The sequence below is a fragment of the Calonectris borealis genome, chromosome 18 (genome assembly GCF_964195595.1).
Source record: "Calonectris borealis chromosome 18, bCalBor7.hap1.2, whole genome shotgun sequence".
NCBI classification, from domain to species: Eukaryota; Metazoa; Chordata; class Aves; order Procellariiformes; family Procellariidae; genus Calonectris; species Calonectris borealis.
The window spans coordinates 6,823,086-6,843,686 of NC_134329.1; the positions used below are offsets into that span (position 1 = coordinate 6,823,086).

Below are 20,601 nucleotides of genomic sequence, written 5' to 3' on the forward strand. Positions count from 1 at the left end.
GCCCCTGCCGCCCTTGGCCCCCTCCCCGGCCGGGATAACGGCACGCCATATGTCACTGCCGCAGGACGCGGGGGCCAGGGAGATGCACCCTCCGCCCGGAGCTATTTGGGGTTTAATGCTATTATCCTAATGCAACCGGCTCATTGTTTGGGCTGGGAGGCTGCTGCGGGGCCGAGGACGGGGGTGGGCTGGGTAGGGGAGAGCAGCCCCCCAGCCGGAGCGGGGCTGCCGGAGAGCCCCCATCCTGCGCCGGCACAGGAACCCTCCTGCCGCGGGGGGAACTCGGTGGCAAACTTGCCACAGATGATGGATGGCAGGGGAGATGCCACCGCTGCACCAGTGGTGGCCACCAGTCCCGGGATGGGGATGTGGTACCCGACCCCCAGCGCCCATCACCCTGCCCTCGGGGCTGCGAGGGGCGAGCAGCCCATGGGTGCACGCGGGGCCGCAGCCCTAATCCCCGGGGATTTGGCCCACGTGCGCCCGCCTCGCCTGGCCACCCTTTGAGTGCGAGGCGGAGGCTGGCGCCGGGGATTAATGGCTCAGCATCGTTAGGCAGTTATTTATAGGTGCTCCTCCGTGCCCTAAAAATCTGCGGGAGGAAGAGGAGGAGCGGGGGGGCTGGTGGGGTCCCGGCTTTGGGGGGGCCCAGGGGAGGCCACAGCAAAGCAAAGAGACTCCAGAGCACACGTCCAGCGATATCCTGGTTTTACTTTGGGAAAAACACCATCCGGACACACGGCTTGCGGGTTTTGTGTTGGTGTTTTTTTTTTTTTTCCATTTGTTTTCTCTCATTTTTAAAACAATATAGTGCAGCCAGCACTTCTCACAGTAGAATATAATGGTCAATTTTAGTATAAAAAAAAACATTCTCAGAGATTTGTAAATGCACTTAGTGCTTGAACAGGCCTTTCAGGGATACAGTACCTCTTTTCCGAGCACAATCACCTTGGGTTTCATCGGGGTATTTTTCTTTTTTTTCCTTTTGAACATCAAAACACTTTGTATTTTGTGGTGCGGAGCCTTTTTAAAATGAATAAATCTATTAAACACATAATTACACGTAGTGAATAACGGACCATAATGAGCATTTTGGAACTGTTTTTTTAAAAAAAAAAAAAAGAGAAAAGGAGGTATGTGAGCTCCCTGGTACGTGGTCGCCTCTAACCCAGAACCAAGGTAGAATTGACATAAAGGGGGAAAAACAAACAGCCTGGGGACGTGAGACCCGGGCGGGTTCCCGGGGTGCCGCGGGGCGGGAGAGGGCCGGGGGTCCCGCCGGGCACCCGGCGCGGGGGCACAAAACCTCCCGGTTGCGTGGGAATAGGAGCCGGTGGCCAACGTGGGGCCGGGTGAGAGGAGGAGGAGGAAGAGGGGCGGGAGGAGACTCTGTAGCAGCCAACATGTAGATGTACAGCCTAGTCAACTAAAAAAAAAAAAAATTAAAAAAAAAAAAACTGTTCAAGTTTTCAAGTGTTTTTCTTAAATAGCCTCCAGACTGTCCCCAGTTATTAGCTTTAATCAAAGCAGTGCAAGTTACGGACTTCAGCTACAGGTCAGGCGCGAGCTCCCTGCGGCCGCCGCGCCGGCCGGCTGCCGGGCGGGCACCGGCTGCCAGTGAGCCTCCCGGCCGGCCGCGGCACAGGGCTCTGCCCCGCACGGATCCGGCCGGGCGCCCGCAGGCGCGCGGACCGGAGCCTCCTCTCCCTGGATAGCAGCAACTCGTAGCGATTCCCTGTTCACATTCGTGGAGATAAAATGATTTCTGAGCTATATAGACAAGCGGTCCTTCGTCCTCGGCTTCCAGCGGGTTGCGGGTGTATCCAGTCTGGGGACCCCGGTGAAATGCCAGTGTCCCGGGAGCCCTTTCGGCAGCCGACCCCATGTCCCCCTCCCCGTCCCCCCACCCTCGCTGCCACGGTCCGGTACCCGCGCGGTGCTGGAGGGGAGCGCGGCTCGCGCCAAAGTCCTCGCCCTGGGTTTGGGAAAAGCAGCATCGGTTCCTTATCTGTAGACGGGCAGGCGGATGTGGGCGTGCTGGTGGTCCAAGAGCCTTGGCACAGACACGGTCTCGTAGCCCTTGCCCAGCATCTGCTCCTTGATGCAGGGCGGGTGGATGTCGTTGATGAGATACTCCAGGGACTGGAGGCTGCTGCTGAGGATGGAGGTATTGCAGAGCGTCTTGCTGGGCAGCCCCTCGGCGGGGGGCACCCCCAGCTCGCGGGGCCCGGCCCCCAGCTCCGGCGGGTTGTAACAGTCGCTGTTGGGGGTCACCAAGATGCTGTTCCAGGGAGGGGCAAAGTACTGCCCCACCGAGAAGTTGCCGTGCATGCAGTTCAAGGGGGACGAGCTCACCTTCTCGGCCGCGCCGCCCAGGGCGTAGGGGCGCGAGGCGCCCGCGCAGGTCTCGGGGGACTTGCTGAGGGCCCCCCCGCCGCCACTGCCCCCGCTGTACATTCGCAGGTGCTGCTGCTGCTGCTTCTGCTGCCAGACCAGGTAGTCCATGCCCTCGGGGTAGACGCCCGCCTTGGGTCCCAGCGCCGCGGCCGGGTTGGAGGCCAGCGCCAGCTCGGCGCCCTTGCGGCACTCCGGCAGGACGGCGCCGGCGTAGGTGCCGGGGAAGGCGCCGTGCTTGGCCGGGCTGGGGTTGGCGGCCACGACGGCCGGGCAGCCCGGCTGGGCGCCCTGCGCCTGGCACTGCTGATTGATCTGGTAGATGATGCTCTGGATGGAGGGCAGGTTGGACGGCGGCAGGGCCAGGCTCCTGCCCGCCAGCGGCAGCACGGAGGCCGCCACCGTCACGTTGGGGGGCACGGGACCCTCCAGCTGCTTCTGGCCGCCGTGGTAGCTCAGCTGCCCGGCGCAGGAGGGACCTTGAGCTAAAGTGCTTGACGCGGGGTAGGGAGCGACGCCGACCTGGGCGGGCGAGAGCTTAGTCCGCTTCCCCTCCGAGTTCTTCACCACGCTTTTGCCAGAGGCTTTGACGATGGCCAGGAGACCCTGGTAGCCGCCGGCGTGCAGGGGATAGGGGCTGTAGCGCTGCCCCGTGGTGTCGTAGCCATTGACCGTCCGGTTAAGGTGCTTGTGCTGGGGGACCCTGATGTTGGTGGGGAAGATCTTGATGGTCAGCGGGCTGTTGGCCACCTTCTGTGCGTAGGCGTCCAGCTCGGCGGGGCTGGGGTAGCGCGGGGAATGCATGGGTGCCGCCGTCTCGCCTGCGGGAGCAAAGCGTAGGGTGAATCCGGTGCTGCCAGGAGGAGGGGGACCCGGCGCCCCGGCACCCATTGCCCCCTCCCCGGCTCCCACCCGCTCCCGGCAGAAACCAGGTCAGGGCATCAACCTGCCCCCCCCGCTGAGGGAGTCACTTCTAAGTGGCCTAAAATAAACTCGGTGTGGAGAATGGAAATGTCACTTTACCCAACGGGGGAATCTTTCTCCGAGATTGGATTTAAACTACATTATACAAGCAATTTCATGGGTGCTTTGCGCTGCTACGAGAACCTCACCAAAAATGGAAAAGCATTGCATTTACCAGCCATAAATCAGCAGTTCCTATAATGAGCACAAAAATGTCACTTTTATGCAATTTTACAGATGAACAAAACTGGTGAAATTAACTGTGGTAACCTACTGGAGTCAGCAAAAGCCACTGCAGAAAAAAAATTATATATGTATATATTTTTGTTCCTTTCAAACTCTTTCCCGAGCAAGTTTCTGCCATTCTGGTGTGAAAACTCATTTGTCGTACCCATTATACTTTCATTTGGAGTTTATCTTGAGTATCCAATGAGCCACCAACTGTGAAAATGATTAAATCTACAAAATCTATCTAATAGATGGAATAAATTAGGTGTTTAAAATCTCCACACACACACACGGGCGCAGGCACACACACGCCGGCACACGGGGGACGGCGTTAGCTCCCGAGCTGCTCCCAAAACCCCCGGCCCTGCCAGGGGACATCTGCAGCACCCGGGGGCTGCTGGACCCGGCGCCTGCCAGGAGCCAGGTTTGGCAAGGGAGAGATGGTCAAATCGGGGGGGTTGGGGCTGGTACCCCCCACCGAGGAGCCCCAGCCCTGCCAGGGACCCTTCCCCTGCTGCCAGGCAATTTTGGAGGCTCCCAGGCAGCGCAGCCCCACGGTACCCGGGGGACGGGGACTGCAGGCGCTGAGCATCGCTGCGGGGACGCTGCGGAGCGCTTTGCTCCGGATGCCACCGGGACCAGCGATTCCTGATGCCACCGTGTGCTGGGCGGCAACGTCTCTGCGGAAGAGCCGCGCCATGGGTGCATTCAGCACACCTAACGAAGTCGTTCAATGGGTCTGCAACGCCTGTCTCCGTCCCGCTCCGAGTGATGCTCCGGCACGGTGTCCGCAGCCGCAGGCACGCCCAGAGGACCCAGGCACGGCGTTAAAACCAGGATTCAGGGGGAGCTGGGGGCACTGGCAGCTGCAGGACGCCACCTCACCCCCGGGCAGCAGCCTGATGTTGGGGCAGTCACAGGCGCGAGGCCGTGGCCACTCTCCGTCCTCTCCACCCGAGCGGTGCAGCAGTAATTTAACAGGCAGAACGGCAGAGCATTCACCCGCCATTCCTCCCATTAAGCTAATGTTATGGGCTTTTTACAGGTGTCTTAAATAGCATTGTTATTAACGAGTATATTAAGCCAATTAAAACCAGGGCCTTTGAGTAGGATTTAATGCAGCTGCCAGGAGACAGGAGGCACGGCATCAGCAGCTCCCTACGGTGGGACACGTGCAGGCGTGTGGCATCCCGGCTGCACCGCCAGTCCCGCCGGGCACGTCCCGGGCATCCACCATCCAACCTCGGTAAAGCTCCCAAGCCCGGGTGGCACCTGCAGAGCAGCCGGCGAGCTGCACGGGCGCAGGCGAGCGTGCACGCTGGGTGCCGCTGGGCACGGGCACCCCGCGAGCCGACGGGTGCAGGGGGCTGCGAGCAGGACCCCCACCTACCCAGCAGCACGGCACGGCATGGCACACCGCCCGGCACCGCAGCCCGCTGGCACCACGAGCCATGCACATCTGCATTCCCCTTCATGCCGGCACCGCTGTCCTTGGAGGTGGCAGCATCGTGAACACTCAATTAACATGACACTAATTAGCTGGTGACACTTGCAGAATCCCTAATGAGCCCATTCCACAGAAATGCTCCTTTCTGAGCAAAAAAAAATAAAAAAAAGGGGCCATTGCAGGAGGGAGGGAGGTGGCATCGCCTACGGGCACTGCGGCTCCCCAGCACGAGTCACCAAAACCCCGTCCCCGAGCACCCGAGGGCTGCGGGTGACGCTTTTGGGATGGCCCCGTGCAGCCCCCCTGACTGCCCGCTGCTGCGGGACGGGCAGAGTTGCCTGCCCGGTGAGCGAGCTTGGCCACAGGCATCCCACCCGCGAGCCCCGGTGCCGGCGCGTGCCCGGAGAGCGCCGTGGCCGGCCGCGAGCCGGCCGGGGGAAAGCCAGGAGCCGCCTTTGTCACCTCTTCGCGCCAGCTGGGTTGGATGTGACAAGCCACCAATTCGGTGTGTTGTCACATATCAGGGTGACGCACCGAACCCCCGCCGGGAAAATTACAGAGCGACCGATTTCCCGGCGGCTCCCGGCGCGCTGGCGGCTGCGCGGCTCCGCCGCTCCCCCTCTCCGCAGTAATTACTGCTTTCTAACGGGCTGTAATTACTGCGAGATGCAAACTCTCCGAACCACTGCCGTCACCCGTCAGGCGCAGGCAGCCCTGACACCAGTCGCTCGCCGCCGGCTTTGCCCCCCCTCCTCTTAAACCTGAACCATCGGAGCCGTCACGCCGGGGCCGGGTGGGATGCGCCGCGGACCCCCGGCCGGCGCGGTTTACCTCCGCCAGCTGCCGACACAGGGCCGGCTCAGCCGGGCTCGCCACCACGAGCAGCCCCGGCTCCTGCCACCCCTAAACCAAATCCAGCCGCCGGCAGCGCGCCGGCCCAGGGACAGGCACCCATCACCGCTTCTCCCAGAAGATGTTTCGCCGGCTCCCGGCTCCCTCCCTCGCTGGCGTTCCCACGGGATGCGGCCAGCACAGCCCCAGCTCCGGGCTCCCCCTCCCTCCCTGACCTGCTCTATTTTTCCAGCCTGCACTCAATAACAGCTAAATAATTGAATCTGCTCAGCAGCCAAAGATTTGTTTTGAATTTTATTGGAATTTTAAATTGTTTTGTTTCTTCAGTATTTTATTACTGTAAATGGAAAATGCATCGCCCGCAGTAATAATCCGATGGCTTTTTATATTACTCCGAGCTTCTGCTCAAAGCATTATTGGAAAGCCAGGCAGAAACGAGAAGCCATTATAATGGCAGCACAGGCTTATAAGATTACGCCTCCAGCTAAACAACTTTTTACTTTAGCAAATTGGCCACCAAACCCGGTTTGAGACACAGATGTAAATCCTGGACCCCACCGACGCCGCGATCCAGAATAAATCTCGGTTTATGGGTAGGGGAGCTCCAGCCCCGCCGTGCCCGGAGCAGCCGGGTCTGTGCAAAATGTCTGATGGGGATGGGGATCCCCTGCATCCCCCACGTCCCTGGCATCCCCCGCATCCTCTGCATCTCCCGCATCCCTGGCATCCCCTGCAACCCCCACATCTCCTGCACCCTCTGCATCCCCTGCATCCTCGGGGACCCCCGCGCTGTGCCCGGCTGCAGCCACAGCCCACAAGGGCCAGGGAAGAAGGAAAGATGGGGAGAAGGGAGGGGAGGGAAGCTAACCAAAGCCATCCTTACGACAGGAGAGACCAAGGCTAACCGGGGCCAACGATCCAGGGCTTGTGCCACACAGGAGCGGCACAAACCCACAACAGTCCCCAATTACCCCCGGCCCCGGCTCCGCTGGGACACAATGGGCGCCATCAAAGCCCAGCTGCCAGGCCCCTAATTAACCCTGATTTTAACTGTACACTTTTAAAGGCACTAAAGCAGTTACAAAGTGGAGAACAAGGCAGGGTTAATAGCGCAGACCTAAATTGCAGGCCCGCGGGGCCCGGGCCCCATAGAAATAATAGACCTGTCTGGGCTGCTCAGCTGTCAGTCAGGCGAACAATTCGGCACCCGAGGAGCGCGGTGACGGCACAGGAGCGGCAGCACTGGGGCTCTGGCAATCAGTGTCTGCTCGGTTAAAGCAGTTGTGAGATCAAAACGGCGCCAGGAAAGATGCTCAGCACTGGGAAAGATGCTCAGCACTGGGAAGGATGCTCATCGTCAGGAAGGATGCTTGATAATGGGAAGGATGCTCGACACTGGGAAGGGTGCTTGGTACCAGGAAGGATGCTCATGCCCAGGAAGGATGCTCGGCACCAGGGAGGATGCTCCACGCTGCTCCCGCAGCCCAGCTGCCCCGGGTGTCCCCCGGCCTGGTGCGGCAGCAGCATCCCTGCCTGGGCCTCCTCTTCCCTGGAGGAGGGCGAGCTCACGCACCAGCAATTTATGGCTTTAATTTTCAGGCCATGGTGCTGCAGGAGATGCTGCGCTCCCCAGGCGTTGCCCCACTCTGGAAGGGGACGTCGGGGTGCACGGGGGGTAGGTGCCGGGGATCGGCGCCGGCAGCACCGCAGCCCTGAGCGAGGACTCGGCGGGGACAAGCTGAGCGAGGATGCGGCACCTAACCGGTTAACAGCCGGCACGAAAGACATGCGCTGCCTGCCACAGACAGGCAAGATGTGCTCCCTCCCTCTCCTCCATTCCTTCGCTCCTCTGTGAGATAAGATGGGACAAACCTTATTTTTACACATCGAAAGCGCTAAAATATTTTGCAACAAATGAAAGAAGTAATCTCGGCAGTAAATCTTTATAACGCTGCCGAAGGCGAAGCTGTGGCTGGAAGCTACCCGGCGCCTTGTTCGGGCCTCGCTTCTCCGCACCCCCAAAGGAAAACGCTTTTCACCCCTTTTCCAGACGGGAGCGGAGCCGCTGCCGGGGCTGCCCCAGCCGCCGGAGCTGCCACGCTCCTCCTGCCCCGGCACAGCCCCGGGCAAACCGCGGGCACGTCCCGGCTGCTCCACCACAGAGGGCAACCGGCATGCCCGCCGCTTGGGCAGCCCTTCGGGAGGAACGCCCGAGAGCTCGGCCCTGGTTTTCTGCCCCGAACCCCAACACGATGCCCCGGCTCTGCCCACCTCCCTCCCGTGGTCCCATCCGCCACATTCACCCCGGGAAGGGGCATTTCCTGGGGGTCGCCGTGCCCTCCCCGAGCATCCTGGCAGACCTCGCCCTCCGTCCCCATCCTCGCCCTCCATCCCTGTCCTGCCCTGCCCCTCTCGCAGGAAAGCGCTGGTGTTTCCAGCGCTGAGCTGGTGTTTCGCTCCTGCTCTGCCTCCCCGAGCCCCCGTGGGGCAAAAGGGCAGCAATTAGGCAGGATTTTTAATTTGCACAGGGGCGGGAGGGGGTGGAAGGGGAGCGACGCTGAGAGCGCCGGGCGGAGGCAGGAGGAGCCGCTGGGGACCTGAGCAGCCGCTCAGTGTCGGCGTGCCAATGGCTCTTATTAAAAAATAATAGTGCTGCAGCCTCCGAATGAATGAAACTCTGCAAGAGGCGAGAGCTCATCCCCCGGCTTTGGGACCAGGCTCCCTGTTCCCCTCGCAGCAAGGAGATCCCAATGTCTTCAAAGCTTCAAAAAGCATCAGAAGTCCCCTCTTCTCTTTCTGCAACACTGGGAACAGATTTTGGAAGAGCTAAACCCTAAATATTTGCAAAACACTTGGAAGAAACCTCAATATTTGGAAAACACTTGGAAGAAAAACAAACAAAACCTGGTGCATTTACCAAATAAATGAAGTCCTTGCAGTGTGGGTCTGAGCCCCAGGTGGCAAAGCTGCCTGGGCAGGGACCGGCCGCCCCCCGCCGCGGGCAGCAGCACCCGGCAGGACCCCCTGCCCGCCCCGCGGGGCCGGAGGGCAGAGCCTGCCCACACGGCGCAGCCGGCCCCGGGGAGCGGGGTGCTGGAGCTGGCGACCCCTGCCAAGGGCAGGGCAAATCTCAGGGGGTCCCAGGTGGAGCTGGGGGGGTTGCTGGAGGATGCTGCCCTGCCCAGACCCGGGGTGACCCGTGGGCAGGCATGGGGGTGTGCAGCCCCCCGCCCCAGGGAGAGCGGCCATGGGAGCCGGCGCAGGTCCCTCGTGTGCCCCGAGCTGTTTTTGGGGTGCAGCCGGGCAGAGGGGGCCGCCGGCGCTGCCCCCCCCGCCGCTCGCTCTGCGCCAGGCAGGTTGGGCTGCTGTCACATTGCACCAGCTTTCCCACCCTGTGAAGTGCGGTGGTTTCTATGGTGACGGTGTCCCCAGGATGGGTGGCGCAGAGGCCACCGTGCCGTGGCGGATGCGGCGGGGGGCCCGTGCACCGGCGTGGTCCCCGGCCCCCCGCGAGCGCAGCCCCAGCAGGGACAGCAGCCACCCATGACCAGCACCCTCGGCAGCACCGTGGCTACCCCCAAAAACGCTGCGTCCTCACTTGCAGGACCCCCCAGTGCAGGACCCCCCTGCGCCCCGGCCCCCGGTGTGGAGCCAGGACAAAAGCATCCTCCGGCAGAGCATCCTCGGCGCGAGGAGCCGAGACAAACGCGCCCCGGCTTCGGGGGCTTAAATTAAAACCAACTACAGAAATAATAGCGGGAGAAATCCATCTGAATAAACGTAGGTGGCAAACCCCGCGCGGCAGCCGCGCAGGAGCCGTAATCTGCAAAGACAACAAAATTCATGACAAAGCACAAAGGGAAGCGCCGGGCTTCGCCGTCCCCAGATATTCATCCGTTAACACGTTCCCTTTTTAGGCTGACATGTCATTTCAGACGGGCCTTTTTTCCTCCCCTTTCTTCTCCCCCTCGACGGCGCGCGGCTCTGCCGAGGCGGCTGCTGAATTGGATCACCTCAGGGCGAGCACTTTATTATCTGCAGTCAAAGCGTCACCACAAATACCCGTCTACACACACACGTGTCACTTCCCATTTGTCTCCTCCACGAGGTATTAGCGCCGCGCGCACTGTGCCACCGCGTCCACCGGCGCGGCAAAGGCGAACGGCGCCGGGTGGGAGGCACGCAGGGAGGGCGGCATCGTGGCCATGAGGATGCCACCCCACTGCTGCCCCACTGCCACCCCAGCGCAAACCCTAGTGCCACCCCAATGCCATCCTGATACTATCCCAACGTCGTCCCGGTGCCACCCCACTGCTGCTCCATTGCCACTCTGATGCCAAGCCGATGCAAACCCCGATGCCACCCCAATGCCATCCTGATACTATCCCAATGTCACCCAGTGCCATCCCAATGCTGTCCCAATGCCATCCTGATGCTACCCCCGTGCCACTCCAATACTGCCCTGATGGCACCCTTCTGACACCCAACACAGCCCTGATGCCAGCCCAAAGGCCCCCTGATGCCATCCCACCACGCAGCCACCAAGGGGACTCCGGGACGGGGCCGGCAGCCCCGCAGCTCAGCCCAGCCACCCCCAGCCCCTCCGCTCTGTCATTGACAGTAAATTAATATTTGATTAATTTTAAGACACGGGCTTTGCACGCCAAGCACGGCTACCGGTGCCCATGGCACCCCGTCCCTGCCGAGGGGAACAGGGTGGGCACCCCCCGCGCAGGCTGCGGGGAGCGGGTGCCCCGTCCCCGGGTCTGCAGCCCCGCACGGCCCCGCCGGTGCCCGGGGACCTGCTCCGCAGCCGATGGACCCGTGCGGTCCTGGGAAGTTTGGACACAAACCAAACCCCCCTCGTGTGCCGGGCGTTACCAGCGAAGCCCACCCAAAGACCACGGCTCTGACCTGGTGGGAGATGGTCCCACCCGGAGAGGCCGCCCCGGCGCCGAGCAGCCCCCCTCACCCATCCATCTCCCACCGCGCATGTGACCGATCGAAAAGTGTTTTTGCAGCGTTTCCTGGCAGGGAAAGTGCAAGTCAACAGCACATTTTGGGCACGGCAGTTAATTGAACTCCTTTTTATGGCACGTATATAAATACACAGAACCATCATTAACCGATCCCTTCCAGAAACTGAAAATGAAAGAATTAATCTTATTTCACTCATGTGTAACCCCTCATGAAATTAAAATGATATTTTATGGGTGTGTACAAGAGCAGAGCCTTGCTGCAGCTACTTTAATGAAAATGCCCTTGGAATAAGTAGAATTGGGTAACGAGAAGCCGTTAAACGGGGCTTTATCCCATATGCAATTAAACAGTTTTATCGCTGATGAGAGTCCCCATGGGCGAGTGGGAGAGACGTGGGTGACCCTGAGCTGGGTCCCTGGCACTTTGCTGCTCCCCGAGCCCTGGCCATCACCTCTCATTAGCGTTTTAATAACCCAGCCGGAGCCCCTCCCGCCACCCCCATGAGCCGTTCCTTGCACCGTCCCCAGGGGGCCGAGGTGCGGGGTCCCACGGGACCCCAGCGCGAGGCCAGCGGGGCTGGGCTCCGCATCCAGCCCTGCCAGAAGGATGCGCACGGTGGGAGGGGGCGGCCGATGCTCGCACGCAGAAACGTGCTGTGAGCATGGAGGGAGCTCGGGAAGCTCCCCGTAACTCCCAGCTCCGTATGGATCCCACCCCCTAGGGGAGCACGCATCCTGCACCCCCAGCCCCAGCCCAGCCCCAGGCTGACGGCAGAGCAGCGCAGGCTGACGGAGGGCACACAGAAAGTAACATTTAATTAAACATAAGCCCCCACTACATTACTGCAGAGAGCAAGAGCAGCAAAGAGTTTGGCCAAGCCAAGAGTGGTATTATTTGATTTATAATTTAAATAAAGCTCAGGATTCCTGTAATGCGCACAGAATAAAATCAAAAGGGACCAGGCTGCTGGAGTTAATTGGACGTGATATTTTCCTGAGGATGCTGCTTCTCCGCAGGCTCCTGCTCCTTGTCTGGAGGCGGGCAGACACAGGCCGGGCTGGCAGGGCTCCGGGCACCTCCTGCTGCCTCCTGCCTCCTCCTCGAGGACGCAACGCCGGTGCCCGCGGTGCAGCCCCGGGATTGCCAGTGAGGGAAACCGGCCGCTGCCGTGGGCCAGCAATGGCGAGCACTGCGGCAAAGTCACCTACGGCACTGAAGGGGACGCACCGAGCCCGCTGGGACGCGGCCGCGCCGGCGCGTGGGGCACCGCGCCCGGGGGACGGTAATTAGCAGGAGAGCCAAGGGGCAGAACTGGGGGGCGAAGGCACCGGGGCCGTCAGCTCCCAGCACGGGCAGGAAAATTAGTCAGCTCACCTTTTACGTGAAATTAATACAAAAATTAATCAGCGGCGCGGGCAGGATAATAGGATTTCACAGTGGTGCGGGGCCAGACGGCCAACGTGCCGAGAGCCAGACTCATTTAATATCGACAGAAACAATGCCAGAGGACAGAAATAAGACCCATAAAGATAATTACTGAGATACTCAGGAGCAAATTAAGTAATCAGAGGCACTTCTAAATTGTGCCTCGTTTTAAGAGAACGCTATCTTTGTCGATTACCTACGCAGGCGTTTAGGAGGCGGCAGGAGGCTCGGCCCCGCGCGCCGGCTCGCCGGCCCCTCTGCGCCGCGCTTACCGCAGGTGCCATAAATAAAGAAGAGAAAATCGTATTCCAGGCCAGATGCGGGGCTCTGGATGTCACCTGCAATTTAATTTGCACTAGCAGGAGGCAGAGAGGAGCGAGACGTGCTGGATTTGCCCATAATGAGCAGAAACATACGGGCAGCTAAACTTTGATTAAGGTGACCTGGCTGGTGGTGGCCGGCGGCGAGCGGGGCGCGGGGGTCTGGCCGGGCAGCGCGGCCACCGCCGCACACCGCCCGCCCCGGGCGGAAGCCTCAGAGATCCGGACGAGCACGGTCCTGCCCCGAGGGATGGGGCGCGATCAGCCAAAAACCCCGGTGCCTCGGTCCCCCGCGCCTGCCAGGGTCCGGCTCGAGGTCAGACCTCTGCAACCCACCCTCCTCCCACCGACGCGGTTCAGGGACCCCCCGGCACCCTGGAGCTGGGGCCCTCCTGGGACGTGGGTGGCTGCACCCAAGAGCGGCTCTCCCCACCGATGGGTGCCTTGCCACGTCGAAATGCCACGAACAGGGCTCCCGCTCCCCAAACCGCCTTATTTTAGCACCGCCTCTGGTGGGGTGGGAAACGCCGGGGAGCACCAACCCCCCCGACGGGAGGGTGCTCCTGGGCCCCGTCCCCAGGGTGCTGCTCCTGCGCATCCCCATGGGCTGCGGCGGTCCCCGGCTCTGAGCCACAGCTAGGTCTCCAGAAAACCCTGCCAGGCTCAGCCCGCCCGCGGGTCTCGGACCATGCGGGCACGGCTGAGCTAATTAGCCCGTGGCAACGAGGCGCGCCGGGAGCCGGACCCTCGCGCCAGCCCTGCGCCGCCGCGCGCTGCTCAGGCGTGACCGATTAGGAATAATTTTACAAGAGCAACATCCGTTTTCCTTCAGACGCTAATAAGGAGACCCCAGCGGCACCGCCAGCTCCGATTCAGCGCAAGCGCACAGGGTCCACGCACGCACCCACCCACTTTGCAGACTCGCTGAGACCCCCGAGAGCTGACACCCTGATGGGTGCTGGGGTGCCAGCAGCTCGGGGGGGCACCGATCCCACCCACCCCTGCGATTGCTGATGCACGCACAAGTGCTTCCCCGCCTGCGACTCTGGGACGCGCGGGTGCCCATCACCCTGCCTCTGGCCTGGGTGATCTGCTCCCTGCAGCGATGCTGCGCTGGAGCTTGGGGAGCTTCACCCGAAAAATAACCCTCCTGGCTGCCAGCGTGACCCAAGCCCCCCCAGGGTGGCTGAGCATCGCCCAAACCCCGCGCCGGGCTCGCTCGGCTGCGTCGGGGTGCCCAGGTAGAGGGGAAAAACCGTCTCCGGGAAAACACAGATCATTAAACAAATGCCCGGGGGCTGTCACAGACTAACAAGCAGAGCTTTAGCAGCTGATTTGTCTTCAGCCGGCAATGTTTAAAAATCCAACTGAGACCAGCAGAAAAATATCCACTCCCCTCTTTAAAACACACATTCATCACTTGAGAATCTTAATGCGTCTTTCCCAGCCGGGGAGGTCAAACACGCCTGCCTAAAGCAGGCTCATTAAATATACATTTAATCATGGTTTGGATTGAGAGACAAAGGCTGGGAGAGACAGGTGCTTTACTGGAGTGACCTTTTGGATCCCATTTTAATGTAACTAGTTTACAGCTTATCTGAAAGGCCAGCTCCTGGGGAAGGCGAGCTGCAGCAAAACGGGGAAAGTAATTAGGGGGGGAAGGGCCGGGGAGCTTTGGGGGGCTGCGGAGCAGCCGACGGCAGCATCCTCTGCCGCCGCCGCGCTTCCCAGACAGCTCTGCAACATTTTCTGAAGTTCGACTTATCAACCAGAGCAACCCAATTTAATTTGCTTATCTTGTCTCCTTCCTCCCCCCCCCTCCCCGCTTCTCCTGCTCTTTTTAATTATCGGTTAAATAAATGTCTTTTTCAATAAGAGAAGCAGCATCAAAGCAGGCGCGCGCCCCCCGGGGCACTTACACTTGCGCGGCTCCAGCGCCTTGTTGGGGCAGGCGAGGTGCTGGGCTGGGGGGTTCTGGGTCCTCTGCAGGCAGGCCAGCATGGTCCGGACCTCCCGGCGGGCAGCGCCGCCCCCGCCGCCGGCCCGCGCCCTGCCGAGAGAAGAGACACGCCGGTCAGGCGAGGGGACCTGCCCGCCCGCTGCCCGCCACCCTCCCGCCCACCCAGCCGCTCCCCAGGCAGAGGAGCTGGATGCGGTGAGCTCCAGGCACCAACTGTGGGCACGCGCTGCTCACAGCCCTTTGCTCCTTTGGAGATAAATAAATAACACTGAAAGCCTTAAATAAATATGAATGTATATAAAATAAATACGAAGGTCACGGTGGGTGATTTGTGCTTCCTGCAAAGCTTTCCACCCTTCCCACCGGGAACGGGGCAGAGCCAGGGCATCCCTCCGGCATCGCACTCCTGGCAGTGCCAGACCGCTCTGCCGGCGTGCCAGCCGGCGCCTCCCGGCAGAGAGCGATCCCGCCGGCTCCAGCCAAGGCTGGGAAAGATGGCGTTAAAATCCTGCTTGGGGTCCTGGGATCCGTCGCCAGCTCCCAGCTGGCATCAAAATCTGCTCGACAAAAGCTGGAGGGGTCAGGCCAAAGTCATTGCCGCCACCGCTCTGCTAATTGTACATCCTTCACGAGCCGCCGCGGAGGGCATGAATTATAACCAGTTGCTGCTGACACCCTCCCACTGCTCCGGCTGGCGCGGGGAGCGATATTCCCGCTTGGAGAGGGCAGGGAGACGTGGGCAGAGCAGCAAAAAAGCAGGCAGCGGTGCCCGTCCTCCGGCGTCGCAGCTTCTGAGCCATCGCTCTCCTGGCTGAACGTTTACTGATGGCTGGGTGGCACGGCTGGGTGCATGGCTGGGTGCATGGCTGGGTGCCACGGCTGGGTGCATGGCTGGGGGTCACAGCTGGGTGGCATGGCTGGGTACATCACTTCGTCGCGGGGGAACCATCTCCTCCTGCAGCCATCCGGCAGACAGGACGTTTCCTGCCCGCCCCGGCGCTGGCAAGCGGTGCTGGGGCCGGCGTGCAAGGGGAGCTGTGCGGTGGCCTGGGGCACGCACTGGCAGAGCCTGTGACCATCACCCGCTGGGCAGCAAAGCATGGAGGCTGCTCCCCGAGCTGTGCCCGGGGCTCTCCTTGCTCCGCCGGTTTAAACGTCACCCTTCGAAACGCGCCTTCGCAGCCACCGCGGGTGCACCGAGAACAGTGCCCGCGCGCTTGCTGCTCGCTCCCGCCCCGCGCCCCCCAGCACCGGGGCAGGGGGGTCCCAGGCTCCGGGCCCATCCCCGGGCTGGACGGCCGGCGGTGGCGGTGGGACCCGCACAGGGCGTCAGTGCCGTGGCTGGGCTGTGCCCGAGGGGGCTGGGGGTCTCGCCCCGTCCCCCCGCCGCCACCACGCTGCAAACCTGGGGAAGGGAGAGACTCGTTAGCGAAAGGTGTGAGGAGCCGGAGGGGAGGAGGAAGTCATCTAATACCAAGCAGGTGTCTGGAGAACCCAAATTGTGCTGTTTTCTCCTAATAATGAAGTATTCATGAGTAAAAGCCTTTTTCACTACTTTCTTAAGATACTAATTTCACAACAAGCGCCTTGTTACCATGCAATTATTCCAATCGTGCATTTCTCCCAGATTCCATCTGTCCTCGCGCTCTCTAAATGAAAGACAATCATGTAACCACCTTTCATTATTCACTATTTTACTTTCAGCAAAGGTACCCTGAAAGAAATGATTTCCTCTGAAAGGGACTTTTATTCAGTTTCAAAACCAATTTTCTCCTATTACTGTCTTAAAAAAAAAAGGAGGGGGGCAGGGAGGTGTTTTTATTTCATGCATTACATATCCTTTGTTAATGCAGCTCACAGTAAAAGCAGCCGTATCCATTTTCTGGCTTCGATTTCTGGTAATTTTAAAATATGCCATTACAATCAGGCAGAAATTATACAGTTTGAAAAGAGAATGAAGTGCTTCTTACTCAGAGGCTGAGCGCACTTGACTGCCAGGGAGCTCTCCTCTCCCCGCCGGGACTCGGGGTTCATTACGCAGCCCCGCTCCCCCCCGGCACGCGCCGGCGCGTGCCCACCGGCCGGCTCCGGCGGTGGCTGCATCCGCGCCGGGGAGAGCTGCCGCGCCGACCCTGTCCCACAGGGTGGCCCCGGGTTGGGGCACCCACGGCCACGCTGCACCAGGCGCCGGCTCCCGCCATCCCTGAACCTCACCTACGTGGTGACCTCGGGGCCGGCGTCCCACCGGCTGTCACCATCTGGCCGATTAGCGGGCGGACGTCACCTCCTCCCCTGCAGCGAGGCCGGCTCCTCGCCGGGACGCTGCCCCGTGTCCCTGGTGGGCACGGGCGTGGTGGGCAGGTCGGCACGTCAGGTCCCTGCTGGTCCCCCCGGACAATGGGGCTGAGGGCAAAGAGAAAGCACCCAGGGGAGGGGGCGGCACGGGGCGAGCGGAGAGGCCAACCAACCCCACGGGGCAGGATGCGGCCCCGGCGGGGCACCAAATCCGGGTGCCGACAGGAGGGAGGGCGAGGATGCAGCCCTGCTCCAGGGCTGAGCCCCCGGGGAAGGGGGGATGCTGATGGCCAGTCACAGGAGCCACGGGCACCCTCGGCGCTGGGAGCCCAGCACTGCAGGTCCCCTGAGGACACCCCCATGCTGGCAGGGGTGCTCTCCCCACCGCTGCTCTCCAGGCCCTGCCATGCACCCGCGCACAGCCCAGCACCCTCCCGGAGCCGTCCCGACCTCGGCCATGCACAGCAGGAGCATCACCGGCATCAGCCGGGAGTGACACGGGGGCCACAACCCAAACTAAATAAAGCCGCCGATTATTTCAGGTCCCGGTTCTGCCCCCGTCTCCCAGCGTCACGCAGCGGAGACGATTTTTCCAACAGCTATGCTGCGCTTCACCCCACCTTCACGGGCACGCTTACAACCACGAGGGCCCCGGGGCCGCACATGCCGCGACACCGTCCCTCCCCCCAGCCCCCTAAAGCGCCCGTAGGCGAGCGGGTGGGCAGCCCGGCACAATGGGCATCTGTGCCGCCGTGGCATTTCGTTAATGCCGCTCAGAAAAGCCCCTGAATCAGCTGATGGGAATTGGGCGCTGGGCTGTCCGAACGCTTAGCGCCGGCTTAGTTAGCCCCATCTGCATTTGAACTAATTCCAATCAGCAGGATCCGATTTAGTTCAAGCTGCTCTGGCTCTTTCGTGGCAGGAAAGACAACACTCAGCAGTTTTGCCAAACCGCCCCGAGTCTGCACGGCCTCTGCCCAGCCCGCGCCGACGGCCCCGCCACCACGCAGCCAGCGGCACAGCCGGCACCGCGGCACATGGGGAGAGCGTCCCGCTCTCGGGGACGCCAGGAGCGGGGTCCCTCTGGGACGCCAGGAGCGGGGTCCCTTGGGGACACCCGGAGCAGTGTCCCCCAGGACCCCCAACCCCACATCCCTTGGCACCGCTCCCCAGCATCATCCCCCTCCATCCTTCCCCAGCCCCCCTCCAAGCGCTCCTTCCCACCCCCGCCCCGGGCCGAAGCCATCGCACTATTTATAAGCCCAAGGTCTTTGTGACTTTAATAAAAAAATAAAAAAACCCTCTCTGTCTAAAGCCCCCGTGACGGGAGGGTTTGGCACCTCCTCTGACATCAGCGGCTGATAAGTGGGCTTATCTCCTCCGAGAGCCCGCGAAGGTCCCTCCGGCGAGATAAGGCGGGCGCAGCTGTCGATAGAGGCTTTCGCAGGCGAGGATTTAGATAAAAGAAAATGTGACGGGTGGGGGGGAGGGAACTTTTAAAGTCTCAGCCTGAACCGGGTCTGTGCCGCAAGGGAGGGGAGGGCAGGGGCAGCCCCCTCGCTGGGCAAAGCCAGGGCCGAGGTCTCGGTCACCGTCCGGGCTCCGTGCAACGCGTGCGCATCCTTCCTGGGTGCTAGCGGGGCCGCCTGGGTGCAAGCCCATAAAAAGGGAGTTTTCGGGGTAGGGAGAGGAAGGGGGCAGGAAGAGGGATGCCGCAAAGCTGTTTGAGTCACGCCGCCGCGTCTCCCCCCGGCTATTAAAAGACAGCGCTGGGTTCGGCAGAAAGACAGGAGGTGACCGGGTCACCCGGCTAGCAGAGGCACAAGAGGCTCCTGACAGCGCCAGACAGACAGACGGACAGACAGCATGGGAGCGAGGCCAAGGCTGGCAGCAACCCTCGCAAGCCGGCAGCCCTGACAAATTAAGCAAAAGCCCTCGCCGGTCCCCGGCGTGCCGAGTACAACACACCCCCCCCGCCGCGGAGCCGGGGCTACCAGGGACGCCCCCGTCCCTCGTCCCTCTGCACTGGGGTGGAGGAGGAACCCACCACCCCGCTGGGGAGCTCCCCCTCCCCGCTGGCTCCGGCGACATCGGTGCTGCCCCCGCAGCAGCCCCGCCACGGCCGCTGCCGCCATCCCCGGTCCCCACGACACTGGTTTCCCATCAGATGGCATCCCTCCTGCGAGGGTGAGGGGGTGCCAGGGGAGGAAGGCTCCCCCTCCATGCACAGAGGGGTCGAGCAGGATGGCGCTGCTGCCTGGCACCGCGGCGGTGCAGGCAGCTGCCGTGCCAGCTCGTGCCCATCTCCCATCCAGCAGCAGATTTATGGTCCCCCGGCCGAGGCGGTGGCGGGGACACGGTGCTCGGCGAGCGACGCTGCAGCTCGGTCCTGCAATGGGCGAGCGCAGGAAAGGTCACCCCGCTGTAAATCACGGGGAACACCAGATAAAATAAAGCAGAAAGTTTGACGCCGCCGTGCCGAGGGCTGCAATAAAGCACGGCACGGTGCCGCCGGCCACGCCACCACCTTCCTCTCGCCCGGCCGCCGCTCCATCCCGCCCGGCTAATCCGCTCCCCTCCGCGCGCTCCAGCCCCAGGCCTTTCAGGGGGCCCTGTTAATAATTAAATGTTAATCTAAAAAGCAATTTTAGCTGCAGTGCTGCAGATCTGGTTAGAGATTACATTAGCATGTAAGAGTCAAGGGTAATTTTCTCTAACCCCTCTTGTGATCTTTAAAACCCGCAGATCTTAAAGCAACACCAGCTCCTCTGATTAAAATTGGAAGCTGGGGTTTGCAACGGATAATGATGCTGGAAGTGATTATTTTGCTGCTCGGGATTTCGCTGGGGAGCGGGGGCTGCGGGGGGCTGGGGAAGCGACCCGCGCCGGCTGAGCGGGGGACGGTGCCCGGGGTGAGCCCAGGACCCGGCTGGCACCGAGCAGAGCTGCGCCCTCAGCTTGAGGGTCCGACCCCGGCGGCCGAGCCCAGCTGCACGCCTGGGGGGTCCCTCACCCCCCAACTTCTCCATCATCCCCCACTCTGGGAGATGGAGCCTGCAGGGAGAACCCCCCAGAGGAGAGGGATGTGGGTGCACAAGCCTCTCCCGAGCGCACCCTGCACGGGGGCGGGACGGTCCCCTCCAGCGCCGGGGCCCCAGGAGGCCAGGCAGGGCCAGGCACTGCCTGTGCCCCCATCTCAGCCCCAACTCGGGGGGTGGCTGCCGCTCCCACACGGCGAGCATCCCCATTTCCCGCTTCCCCACAGCCTGCCTTTATTTATGGAGGAAACATTTTCCTGCCCCACTGCCGGTGGGACGGTGCCTTTTCGGGGCTGCCACAGCCCCGGGACAGCACGGAGCTCACCGGCCGCCGCACACCGCTGGGGAAGGAGCGGCACCGACGCAGGCGGCGAGGGCTGCCAGCCCACGCCAGCACCCGGACAGAGCATCCCCCCGCTGCCGGCATCCTAAGGCAGCAACAAGGAACGGTCTCTCCCATCCCACCCACCACCGAGGTTTCTGCTCCCGAGGCAGCTCCAAGGAGAAACCCCTGAAAATTCAGAAAATCAACATCAAAAAACCCTACAAAATATCCTTTTGCTCGCCAGGGGGTCAGGGAGGCTGGGTCGGGGGCACGGCCCCCCAGCCCGGAGCAGAGCACAAGCAGATTGCCTCCCGGCTGGTACAAATGACCCGATGGACGAAATAAGGTATCAGGTGTGTCCGTAACAATGGAAT

General features: G+C 61.7%; 1 protein-coding gene across 1 annotated transcript; it reads right to left on the reverse strand.

Moving 5' to 3' along the window:
• Positions 1-216: 216 nt before the first annotated feature.
• Positions 217-14,628, reverse strand: FAM222A (family with sequence similarity 222 member A). Its single transcript, XM_075167100.1, has 2 exons — positions 14,529-14,628; positions 217-3,215 (listed from the first exon to the last, which is right to left on the reverse strand). Exons 1-2 carry the CDS (start codon positions 14,608-14,610, stop codon positions 2,005-2,007), a joined length of 1,293 nt encoding a protein of 430 aa, XP_075023201.1. The 5' UTR covers positions 14,611-14,628; the 3' UTR covers positions 217-2,004.
• Positions 14,629-20,601: the final 5,973 nt, after the last annotated feature.

Excerpts from the sequence above, each read along its gene's own strand:
- FAM222A (XM_075167100.1), bottom strand. The coding sequence starts at position 14,610 with ATGCTGGCCTGCCTGCAGAGGACCCAGAACCCCCCAGCCCAGCACCTC. Across the intron at positions 3,216-14,528 it reads GGCGCTGGAGCCGCGCAAGT|GCGAGACGGCGGCACCCATG; the intron begins GTAAGTGCCCCG and ends TTGCTCCCGCAG.